Below are 12,680 nucleotides of genomic sequence, written 5' to 3'. Positions count from 1 at the left end.
AAGGAAGGAAGGCTGGTGCTCAGTGCTTATCTTGAGTTCAAGCCACTAAAACCTAAACCCTAAAGCCTGTGTGATCATTAACGAAGACCTACATTTCATCAGCCACGTCAAAGCTGGAAATAAATTCTTATTCTGGAAACTCAAAATATATCAGAGCTATGTTTACTAAAGGCCTGGTAGATTCACCCCAGCTGTAGATGCTTTTAAAGTAAACTAAAGACTAATTTTTAATTATTTTAATTATTTCATTTACTGCTTTTAACTATTCAGTTTTATCAACAAAGTCTGGCAGTACTTTTATTCTGCACTTTTCCACAAATGTGCACTTTCTCATCCACAAAAACAGTTTCCTCCAACTGCTACCTATGCTGCGTTCAGGACATTTTGTAAATGTGAGATAGTCAAAAATTGTTTCAATAAAACCTACAGATCTACCAAAATCTACCAACAAAATCTATTTCATTACTTAGAAAATCTCCCTGAGACACAACAGAGAAGTGTATTTATTTATTATTGATTGTTTATTTTTATATTACTTGAAGATGCCATTATTACCGACACACCCTGAATGCAGCACCGCAGCAGGAGTTGTGAGAAGTGAAAGGGAAAGCACTCCGAGGCTTTTAGCGGCACAGAGGTGAGGATTGCTATTGTTGTGCGTCGATAATAAAGTAAATGACTGGTTTTTGAAGGGTCTGCTGGAATGTCTTCAAAGTGTGAATCTTACAACTGAAGGTTTGCTCATTTATTTTGCAGTTGTGTTTTCGTTTCCAAATGAACGAGTGCGATTGATTGATTGTCAGTTTGTAATTCCTTACAGCTGCCATCAGCGTGGAGGTGGACTGAGGATGAGTTGGATTCAAGGTGCTTCACAGTCTTTTTACAGCACTGTGACCTCTTGGGGTAAGATGCAGATTGTTTTGCACATTTAATATATGTGTTCTACACTCAATAACCCATAGTGTTAAAGTAAAAAATAAGTTATTAGAATTGTATTTTATTTCTTATTTTGTTGCTAATGTACTGTTTAGACATAGTGCCTGCAGCTCTGCCTCATGAGTGCATTTTGTGCTTTTGGTCCAGAGAATCTTTTTCTTCAGTCTTTTAAATGCAGTTTAGAAAATATCAATTTATTCTGTCCTGTGCTTCTGTCGAGCTGCTCTGATATAAGGGGCTGAATGGTGAACAGCTGCTGAGAACTTTTTGAGTGCCTCTTTGGTTCTTGGTCACCTCTCTGACCAAAGCCTTTCTCACACAGTTAATAATAAGAATACTTATACATGATGCTTATATAGTGCTGTTCAAGACATTCAAAGATGCTTTCCAAAGTAGGTAACAATGCAAAAGACATCTTGACATATAGAACTGGGATTATGAGTTATAGGCAGGGTTGTAAAGATGTGTATTGATGGATTTGATATAGAGAATGAGGAGGAGGTTCTCAGTTTGGCTGGACTGCCAACTCCAGGCAGAGTCCTGCTGGTTCCTAACTTCTTCAGTTTACTTTATTGATGTCAGTGTGCTCTTATGAAGTCTCAAAGCTTCAGAAATGGTTATTATCTTGATCTATGCATTGCCATAGTTTTGTCATGGAGATCTACAGAGAGCGTTGCATTAAATCCTCACAGAGTGTAAGAGTATGTGTGCTTTTCTGAACTCTGTTAAAATCAACTGACCTTTTTCACAGCAAACATTTTCACTTGTCATAACAGGAAAAGCACATGTGAGGCAAATTTTGACTTCCTTCCATGAAGTGTTCCAATAAGCCGTGACAGTCAGCGAAACTGCACGATGCAAAGATCCTTCAACTGGCTCAACTAAACAGAATGCAGCCATTTTTAATGTTGCATGCGTTTATAATGTTAGCAACAAATAAAGCAAAAAAAGATGCACCGGTTCCACATTTGAATCAAATTGTGAAGTGATCTGAAGGCTTTCTGGATCCGCAGTTATCTCAGTTTATGAACTGCATATCCATTCCCAACAATCTCGTCCCAGCAGCTCATACTAAGTACCATGGCTTGTTAAACCAAGGGGCAACATGTTACCTGAACAGTGTGCTGCAGGTGCTTTTCATGACCGAAGACTTCAGAGAGGCTGTGAAAAGGTTTGTTGCAATACCAGATTTTATGCATGATAAATTGTCTTCAGTTCAAATTAGATCTCCGATGCACCTCCTAATGGCCTCTATGTCTGTATTTATTTAGGTACACCGATGAAAATCCTGACACTCAGCTTATAGATCATCATCTTAATGCCTTGTTCAGTGATTTACGGACGTCTACAGCATACACATATAATATAACGAGGACACTGGGCATCGACAAAGGTACAGTAAATATATAACAACAAAGCCTTATATTTGCTACTTTTTGTAAGATTTGCTCCACTCTGACAATCATCATCATAATGGATCATTCTGAGATTGAAATACAAGAACAGTATTTTCTATTTAATTTGAAGAAGTACACTTTTATCTCCCCACCCAGTGTATGAACAGCGGGATGCTGCTGAGTACTTTGAGAGGATTTTACGGATGACCAGTGAAGACGCATCACAGGTAAAGACCACCTCAAGGGAATCTAGACAGTCATGGAAAAAAATTATTAGACCACCCTTGTTTTCTTTCCTTCGTGTTCATTTTAATGCCTGGTACCACTAACGGTACATTTATTTGGACAAATATAATGACAAAAACAAAAATACCTCATAAGAATTTAATTTAATAGCTGATGTCTAGCCATTTTCCATGGTTTTCTTGATAATCAAAATCATTTAAGTCCTTAGATCAATAGTTATGGCATTGTACTGGCAAAAACGGTGCTTTTAGGTATTCCCTGTTTTGTTTTCTGTCTTTTTTAGTCACTTGATACACACAGGAGTTAGTACTTGATTGCATAACCATCTTGGCATGCTCTCCACCAGCGTCTGACATTGTTCTGCTGTCACAGCAGCTCATTCCTGTTGCACAAATTCAAACTAATTTGCTTTGTTTTTGGCCTTGTGGTTCTCCATTTTGCGTTTGATGACTTTCTACAGGTTTTCAATTGGATTTAGATCTGGTGATTGAGCAGGCCAAGGCATGGTTCCAATGTTCTGCTTCTCCATCCAGGCTTTAACTGACCTTAGGGGCATTATGTCATTTTGTGTGTATTTCTTAGGGCATTTTTTTGTTGGAAAATGCAGTCATTGGAGGCAGGAAAGAGTTTTCTAGCTGATGGAAGAAGACTGTTTTTAAGAGAAGCCCTGTACATCACCTGGTTCATTTGTCCTTTACACAATTGCATATGCCCAGTTCCACCCATACTGAAACAATCCTTGTAATCCTCAGCAAAGAGTAACTGAGCTTTCCTCTGCTTTTTGTTGATGAAGGGCTTCTTCCGTGCCCTGTGTGACTTCAGACCAGCTTCAAGAAGGCGGTTTCAAGCTGTCCTTGCCTAACAAGTTACATTTGTCGACAGTGCCCGCTCATTTTTAAGGTCCCTGGAGGTCTGACGATGATTCCTGACACAGGAACAGATGAGTGCACGGTCATCTCTTGGGGTAGAAAGACGTTTCCTGCCGCCACCAGCTAGCAATGTGGTAGTACCATGTTGGGCTTGTTTTTTTTTCTTAGTGTCATGAACGGCTGTCTTGGAGATCTTCAGTTTTTTTCACTACCTGTCTCTCACTCATGCCAATTTTCAGCAGTGGCTAGATGGCTGCCTGTGCGGCTTCACATAATTCTTTTGTTTTAGGCATTATGAGAGAGCTGACAACTTCTGAGTTGTGCTACAGCTGGAATGTAGGCAGGAAACCACTGTGGGCCTTTGCATGTGCTGCCCATGACATGAAATGATTCTTATATACCCTGGGAATACAATTAAGCTTAAACATGTCAAATAGGACATAAAGTATGATGTAATCAACTGCAGATTTTGTTGTGTTCATTGTATTCTTCAGGTAATATACCTTTTGTGGTACCAGGCATTAAATGAACAAGACATTGAAGCAAACAAGGGTGTTAAAATAATTTTTTCCTCGACTGTATGTTGCATAAAACATACACTGATTTACATTCATCTGTGCGTTTGTATTTTCAGATCTTCCACGGACTGTTGTCACAGAAGACCACCTGTCGTAAATGTCATGCAGACATTGACAGAGATGAGGCCTTTTGGCATCTTCCTCTTGCGTTGGTGGATTCCTGCAGTGACTGCTATAGTGTGGTAAGAATCTGACAAGCTGCATGTTTCTGTTGATAGAGCATAGCGAGTAAACTGAATACAGTGATAGCTGTGATATATCAGAAACAGGGAAATACTGCATGTATTTGGTGAGTCTGTCTGAAAAAAGAAAAAAGAAGTAGGTTAAACTTTACATGGAGCATGTAGGAGCCAGTTAGTGCTCAGTTCTTTAAGAAGGTGTTCCTCTCAGTTTTTTGACTGCTGAGGCAGCTTGTTGCTAAAGCAGTGGTTGTGTGTGGTACTTCTAGTCTGCATATTATGGAAAATATGTTGAGCTTAGGTGTGGAGTAGCTGTACGGTGTTTGAGTCATAGGGGAGCTGGTGTGCTCCAGCTGCAGCGAGTGGGGAGGAGTGTGAAGCCAGAAGCAGGGACTAAAAAGATCTGCACTCTCTAGGGACAGAACAGTGTTAAGTTTCGTCTGCACTGTTTTAAGGCAATTTTGATGAACAGAAATGTGTTTTTGGGGGGTGAAACGAGTGACTGTAGAACAGGGTCTCCAACTCTGGTCCTTGTGAGCTACTGTCCTGCAGGTTTTAGAAGTGTCTGTACTGCAACACACCCAACTCAAATAAATGGATCTCTAAAAGCTTATTGTCAAGTTCTACACAAGTCTGTTAATGATCCATTCATGTGTACAGAAACATCTAAAACCTACAGGACCCGAGTTGGAGATCTCTGCTGTTGAAGAACTTTAAAGAGTTGACTTGACTTCTCCTAAACATGAGAAGATTCTTTATATCACAAATAGAGTTTGTTGGAGCTAACGATAACGAGTGCATGACCTAAATTAACCAAAGAATTGAATGCTAAGTCAATAACTTGAGTTTTACATTTGGATTTAAAGGCCTCTCTTGAGTCAGACTATGTAATGTCAGCAGGGACGTTGTTCAGTCTGCTTTGGTGGTTTATTTATCACTTTTTAGTCAATGTGAACAGCTTTGTCCACTTCCACTAGAATTTATGACTATCTTGCCATTAAAACTTAACATATTCCACTCTTGCTTAGTAACACAAACCCAAACACAAATAGACAAACTGGACTTGCACTATAGAATTAAAAACTTTGTTTTTAACTTTAAAACTATAGTTCAAGTAAATGGTTTTGACTGTCTGAGTTATTCAGTTCATTCCTCTTGTCACATTTCCCTGTCAGCTTATCTCTTGTTCTCAAGTGTGTATTTTTGACCCTTAGCACTGACTGCACCAGTTACATGAACTTCCTTATAGACTAGAAAGAAGAATCCCATAAAATTTTGTAACTACAGGACTCATACAAACTGCCTGACCTTAATTAGTTCTTGTTGACATACTAACCTCAGCAGAGCCAGTTTCAGGTACAATGTGCCTTTTTAAAGTGCAAACTTCTGATTTAAAGCTTGTCTTTCTTTGATTGGTTTTGAGACTCTTAATTGTTTTCATTCGTTCCATTTATTGCTTGATTCTTGGCACCGCATTGGAGGTGTTCTTGTATCTTGGTTGTGTGGTGGTTTGCTTTCTGTCAGATCTCTCTTCAAAAATACATTGTCAGCGCTACTTTCAATAGTAAATAAATGACGTGTGCATTTTTCAGGTGGACGGCGTTAAGGAGTTTTTCAAGGTTTCTGTTTTCTGCGGAGAAGACCAGATGTACTGTGACCCATGTGATGCCAAAGTTGATGCTGATACTGTGAGAAAAGAGAAAACATTATTCTAATTCATGGATATTAAATGACTTTGTAATGACAGCATTAAGAGTTTAATTATAAAACATAAGATGGATTGTTTTTCATTTAGCAATATGTAATGAAGCATCATCCAGAGGTCTTGATTTTGCTGCTGAAGAGGTTTGACTTCAGCTACCGTCACATGTCATATGTCAAAATCAACTGTGATGTCGACGTTCCCTCCGTCATACAGATACCAGAGGTAGAGTACGTATACAATATCTTAGTATTTGATCATTATCTATTTTTCATGATGCCAAAGTCTGCTGTTTTTTTTCTTTCAGAGACAGACGTATGAACTGTACGCATTTGTGGACCATTATGGTGATCTTAGAAGTGGACATTACTCTGCAACAATCAAGGATGAAGGTGAAGACAGATGGTATAAGTTCAATGACACCAGTGTCACATTGGTAAGACTCACCTCTTTCACTCCAGTGTTGCTGAAAGTTGTAAAACCACCGTGTTGCAGGATAATGCATTACAGTAAAAACACATTATTCTTTCCATCAACAGTGTCATGACCAGCCGTTCCAGTCGGATGACACTATGAGGTAAGTTTTTGTCTCTTTTCTTGACCCCAATGCTTCAGTTTTTGTATATACAGTCATGTGAAAAAATAAATAAAACATTTTAACCGTCAAACAGTGACAGGTCTTAAACATAAGCCAGAATGCTGTATCTGAACTGACATGACTTTTTTTCCACATTTCTTCCACTTCTACTAGATCCCACACTGCTTATCTTTTATTTTACAGAAAGAAGAAAGGTAAAAGAAACATTTTCAATATTCTCTCTCGTGTACAGTTTAAGAGAATGCATCAGTCTGTGCAGTCCTTTGTTTGATGTATTTAACATTTATTTTCTGGTGCATTGCAGATGCTGATACTCAAGACAATATGTCCACCAATGGAGGTGTTTCACTTGTTCTTACTGAAAATCATTATCAGTGTGAAGATGCTGAGAAGTTTAAAAAGCAAGTTGAAGGTGAAGTTGATGTAGAAATGGGTGATGACAAAGCAGTGACTGCTTCTGCTGATGAAAATGAAACAACAGCAAATGAAGACACAGTCAGAGATGTGTCCAGAGGAGCAGGGCTTTCAGGGGAACCTGATAATGAAGTTAATGTCTGGCAGACTGTACCAGACAAAAATCAGCAGAATGAGGAAAGAAATGATGATTATCATCAAGATGATGAGGAGGGCATGAGAGGAAAGGCTGAAGACCAGGAACAAAATGCAAGATTGCTCAGCGTTGAAACCAAACATGAAGAAAGTGTCAAATTTAATGAAAGTGCAGGAGCAGACACACACAGAGAGAGGATGCTAGCTGCTAACTTTAAACCAGAATTCAGTGTTGGGCCTGAAATATGTGATCATTCAAACAGACTACATGAGGCAAGCGATGCACAGAGTAGAATAATGGATGCAAAGGCACACAAGGATGAGACAACTGAAGGCAAACAGTCAGAAAAGCACCCAATGGAAGACTCAGACAGGGAGGCAGAATTGCATGAAGGTGGATTAGACAGACAGAACAGAAATAAGGATCAGGACAGTAACCTGAAAACTGGGCAACAGTTTGACCCTGGACACGCACACAAAGAGGTAGAAGAGGAAATGAAAACTGATTTTAAGGGCAACACAGAAAGAACTGCAGCTAATGAATTGCCATCAGTGAAGGGAAAGCTCTTAACAAAATATGATCTCCTCACGATGACAAAGGATCAGCAGAGTAGAGAAGATGATGTTCAGAAGAAGATGCCACAATCTGATCCAGTGTATAGACCGGGAAGCAGAAGCAGGTTGGATAGAAAACATGAACAGCAAAGGAAGGAGGAGAGGAGGGATGTTAAAGGAAACAGGAAGGAGAAGAAATATGAGAGACAAGAAGCTGTAGAGAATCCAGACAATGGAAATCTTGCTGATGCCCAACGGAACAAGGGCAAAAATCCTTTTGTTCATTTAATTGATAAAGAGAAGAAGGAAGATGTTGAGATCATAAGGTATAGTCTCAAGAAAGACAGAAAGTGTTCTTCAAGAGATGAAAGGATTGACGACTTTACAAAGAGCAAACCTTTTGATAATCAGGAATGCAGGAGGGAAAGCATTGACACATTAGGAAGACATTTTGAGGACAAAAAGGACAGTAAGAGAGATGAGGAGCATGACCGAAGGAGAGAATCAACAAGAAAGTGTAGTGAGAGTGTAAAGAGTAAAGACAGCGGGGGATTAGATGAAAGAATCGGACAGAAAAAGAAACAGGCTAAAGAGAAAGAAGAAAAAACTGCACATTTTCATACCAGGGAGCATTCTGGACTGATAGAGAACCAGGAAAGGGGCAGTGAACAACAGGTGAATGTTCACAATAAAGGAGGGTGTAATCAGCCAGAAGGCAGTGTGGAAGTTAGAGGCCCTGCAAAGACACGCAAGAGAACGAGAAGTAGTATTCTGAGTTGTATCAAGAAAGGTGAGACAAAGGCAGAAGAAACCAGTAACTGTTCACAACATGATCAAAACACAGATAGTTTAACAAAAAATGTTAGCAATTTAAAGCTAGCTGAGTTAGCTGTGCCAGAAACAAAGAAACGCAAAACTCTTGGGTGTTTTTCATTGTTTTCAAGGAGTGTAAAAAGTCCAGAGCAGAGTGGAGAGGAGGACTAAGAGGGCATGACATTTTATTTTATAAGAACACGTCACTGAAGAGAAAACAAGAGTGTATCATCAGCTTTTTAATTAACGCTTACTGACACTGAGCAATGTTGCAGACATTTTTAGACTGTGCATTTGAACCAAGACCTGCTCCACAACATTTGACCGTGTCTTATAGTTTTGTAAAGTCATGCACACTATCTGTTCCTGATTGTCATCTTTCTGACACTGGGTGCAGCATGAAGGACAGGTTTGTTTATTTTCTCTCTTGGTATGTTTTTATGGGTTTATCCTGTTGACGACAGGATTTTTTCTATGTAAAGAATCAACAAGACATCACTGACTTCTGGCTTCAGTCTGCAATAGAAAGTAACGCTAAGAACAATAATGAAAATGTCAGGGAGAGGATAAAACCAAATCACATTATAAAGTTTATTTAAATCATCTTCACTGAGTGAAAAATCACATCATTTGTGTCTTTTACTAACTTGAAGAAACTTCAAAACTCTGTTTATAAAAACAACATCCTCATATGTTTTATTTTGTTTTAAAGTTATTCAAAGATGTACTTGTGTAGACGACACAAACTGTAACACGATATGATTTCTGACCAGAAGCTGGGTGTTTTTATGTAACTTTTTGTTGTAATAGTGTTTTTATTTTATTGTCAAGTTATCAGTTTGCAGTTAACTCTTGTGTTGTCATACATAAAGGATTCGGATGCAACTTTAATTCATGAATATATGTATTAAGTGAAAGTAAATCAATATTACAAAGCTTCAGTTGCACTGTTTATGTAAAAACTCACAGATGGCTATTAAAGCATTTTCCAAGCTTCTGAGATTCTTTGGCCTTTTAATCATAAAAACCCTCGTTTGTACTGGAGCTGCCCGGTTACAGCTGTACAAGCACACAGATGTTTGTTATGGGAGGATCATGGTGACCTGGTTGTTTTGACAAATGCTGTGTTAGAAAAGATGCCAGTATCGTGTCATTTTACAAACGTTATGCATCCTTCCTAAAAAAAAAAAGTCTGACATCCCAATCAGAGAGACGGGATTCTAGGTTAGCTTCCCAATCAGCACGTCTCTACCCTGAATGATACAGTCAGCAGAACAGTCAAAGTGCACTAATTTGACCTGAATCTTCACTTCCTGCTATTTACAGTTGTGTGGTTCTCACTGAAATGTTTCCCCTCTAATTTTTAAACAGTAACAAAGCTATACACTGCGTTTCATTCATTTCAATTTTGGGATTTTTGTTTTTCCATTGACCCTGTGTGTTAATGCAGGTCACAGATTGCCAGATTTGCTTTAATGTATGTTCAAATTGAAAATTTTAAACACACATATCAATGCAAAATGGGGATTTGAAATGCAAACACGTCTATAACTGTGACAAAAGTCAAATTCTCCTCCTTGGTGCTGCCTCATCTTCAACAGTAAATCACACAAGTCAGAGGACTGGCTCTGCACTGCCCTCTGCTGTGTGTTCAAACGTCCACCTGACTGATGTTTGACGGCTGTGATATTAAGCCATGAACACATCTACTTTGACTGTATGCTTCAAGCTCTGCCTTGTTTTGATTTGGTTGCAATTTCTCACTTGAGCCTCAATGGATGGAATCAAATAACAAAGAATGTCAGCTTGTTGGTGTTGACTGCAAGTTGTTGACTTTAAGAGTGTTTGAAAAAGAGTTTTGGCCTTTTTTGGCCTTTAGCTGTTGTTGACATGAAAGGGATGTGAAACCCTTTTATATGTGGATGATATATTGTTATTGCCTTTTTAATCAAAGCAACTGTATTTTGTCCGACTATTTCTGACACACGTTCATTGTTTTTCTACTCTTCTGTTCTCTAATAGCGTTGGTCTGGATCAGACATATGAACTGCTTGAAAAAATGGAAGATTTTGGAGATGTGAGGAATGGACATTTCCAACAATCAGTTCAAGGATGATCAAGAAGACAAATAGTGTCTGCAGGCTTTCTGCACTTAATATTTAATGCGATGATTCATTCATCACCTGACACTTTGTTGTTGCCACGTAGATAACACTGAAAAGTAAGTTGTTGAAATACCAAACAGATTAGAAATAGAGAGGAGGATTAATTCTGTGCTTTCTCTTACAGGCTAAATGCTTTAATTAATGCACGTCACACAATAGTGAAGTAATTACCTGCAGAAATTATGCTAAACATGTATTTAGTGATTGTTGTACATTACAGCAACATGCAATGCTACATGTGTAGTTCTGATTTGTGTTGCTTCCACTGTGGCTCATCCAGTCTCCAGTCAATATAATATATCAATACTGGGATCTGGTTCTGTGCAGTCATTTAGATTTGGATCCTCCCAAGAAATAAACAGCAAACACTGAAGCTGCTCATGCAATGCCGCTGAGAGGTTTGGGGTTTTTTTTAATCTTACTTTCATTTTGTCTCCAGCAGTTACAAGAAATCAGGTGACTGCAGAATAGCTATCTGGATTCTTTTATTGATTTATTTTTATGCAGTATTATTGCTGATCACAGCCCAGGTTTATTGTCTTAATGTTGAGTATTAACATTATTTACAACATTACAGAACATTGTAGTATTATTTTATTGTGCTGCTTTTAGGATCTTTGGGTCAACACAGTGGAAAGTACCTGATTCAGCACCCAGTGAGAGACTCTGTCATGACCTCGGTTTGTTGTATCACTTTTGCTTTTGCACAGTTGTGAAAAACAAAATTAAGATTACGAGTATCTGCTCTTCTCCAACAGACCTGATAAATTGCTTTACGGGAGGTTTAAATCGGGCAACCAGGATACAAAGCAGCCAGTAAACAAACGTTGCTCTGGTTACATTTTAAATGCTGAACCTGGATCATCAGGTGGTTTCCAGTTTTCACTATTAGTCATAACAACACTTGAAGTCTAGCTTAACAAAGAAATACATTCCTACTGTGAGCTGCAACATATTACCAAGCACATTGTTTGCAGGCATCAGATTTACTTACATTTTTTGTTTTGCAAATGAGCCTGGACTTTTAAAAAGATGTTGTGTCAAACTTAGTAGTCTTCCCAGTGAAGAACAGCACATTCTCAGTCTTATATCTGATCACTCAAGGGCCCAGAGTTATTCATCAACAGCACCAGGATCAGAAATACCTGCATATGTTAACTTAATTCATTATTATTTTATCATATTATTATTGGCAGGAACATTTCAACAAACAGAATCTTTAAACTGCAATTTATGCAATGATTTGGACAGCACACAGCAACAGTAAATGACCAATTAGAACATTCAGGCAGATATATATTCATTGTTTATATACAGTAGGATAACTGTTCATACAAGACTAAATGATGAAGCTAAATTAGGACTACATTTGTTTTTATGATCTAGAACACAATCAAATGTCTGCCATTTAGGATTTTATGTTTGTCTGTAGGGGCTCTCTGACATATACATCTACATGTATGACAAGAAGAGAGAACTCCACAGACTTTGATATTTTATATCTTTTATTTAAAGAGAACAACAGCAGGGTTTTAGGGAGAACAATTCTCACAGTGAATCTGATACACAGTGAGAATCACAGAGCAGTGAAATGTCGCAACGATAAAGCAAACACAAAAACTGACAACAAAAACCCTTGGGTGAAAAGCAGACCAATGAGCTGACATTCAAAAAACAACACAGACAAAGATGAACCAATAATAACTAAATATACTGAATTTAAAGTTTGTACACATATATACATGTTCTGATTTATTGTCATCACTGTAATTAAGACAAGTATCAGTTATAATATTTATATTTGGCAGCAAATTTCTCACAAACAAACACAAATATGATCATATTTATCAGATGTTTCTGGATGGAAAATAGGTGCACTGGTATTACTTGAGGGAAGACGGCCTGGTGTGGTTCAAACGATACCACACAGGTACCGAGGTCTGTCTGGGGGCGACACCGCTGCTGCATGATGCGAAATAGTCACTTGTTGTTATACATTTTTGGCGCTGCTTCAAGCACACGAAGCAGAACTTCATCTTACATTGGGGACAACCAACATATTTACACTCTATTGTGCTGTGCTGCAGCAGTGA

At 38.3% G+C, this 12,680-nt stretch overlaps 1 protein-coding gene across 5 annotated transcripts; it reads left to right on the top strand.

Moving 5' to 3' along the window:
• The first annotated feature begins 587 nt into the window (after positions 1 to 587).
• LOC103358397 (cylicin-1-like) lies at positions 588 to 9,424 on the top strand. 5 transcript variants are annotated; one of them, XM_008283354.1, is made up of 13 exons: positions 654 to 735; positions 821 to 903; positions 1,999 to 2,107; positions 2,208 to 2,329; positions 2,490 to 2,560; positions 4,083 to 4,208; positions 5,798 to 5,893; positions 6,001 to 6,132; positions 6,215 to 6,343; positions 6,447 to 6,484; positions 6,659 to 6,699; positions 6,810 to 6,973; positions 7,700 to 9,424. In XM_008283354.1, the coding sequence occupies exons 2-13, from the start codon at positions 849 to 851 to the stop codon at positions 8,591 to 8,593; spliced, it is 1,977 nt and encodes a 658-aa protein (XP_008281576.1). In that variant the 5' UTR covers positions 654 to 735; positions 821 to 848; the 3' UTR covers positions 8,594 to 9,424. The 5 variants fall into 5 exon arrangements, with proteins under 5 accessions (XP_008281573.1, XP_008281576.1, XP_008281575.1 ...); XM_008283353.1 differs by having other exon boundaries at positions 6,810 to 7,305; positions 7,507 to 9,424; XM_008283351.1 differs by lacking the exon at positions 654 to 735 and adding an exon at positions 588 to 637 and having other exon boundaries at positions 6,810 to 9,424.
• The last annotated feature ends 3,256 nt before the right edge of the window (positions 9,425 to 12,680 follow it).

This window comes from Stegastes partitus, unplaced genomic scaffold (genome assembly GCF_000690725.1).
Source record: "Stegastes partitus isolate 25-593 unplaced genomic scaffold, Stegastes_partitus-1.0.2 Scaffold308, whole genome shotgun sequence".
NCBI classification, from domain to species: domain Eukaryota; kingdom Metazoa; phylum Chordata; class Actinopteri; family Pomacentridae; genus Stegastes; species Stegastes partitus.
The sequence above is the reverse complement of the archived record's forward strand: the minus strand, read 5'-3'. Positions and strand labels throughout refer to the sequence as shown.

Bases quoted from the DNA above. Each gene is read 5' to 3' on its own strand.
- LOC103358397 (XM_008283351.1), top strand. From the start codon at position 849: ATGAGTTGGATTCAAGGTGCTTCACAGTCTTTTTACAGCACTGTGACC. The intron at 6,133-6,214 runs GTAGAGTACGTA...TTTTTCTTTCAG, and splicing joins CCGTCATACAGATACCAGAG to AGACAGACGTATGAACTGTA. The intron at 6,344-6,446 runs GTAAGACTCACC...TTCCATCAACAG, and splicing joins ATGACACCAGTGTCACATTG to TGTCATGACCAGCCGTTCCA.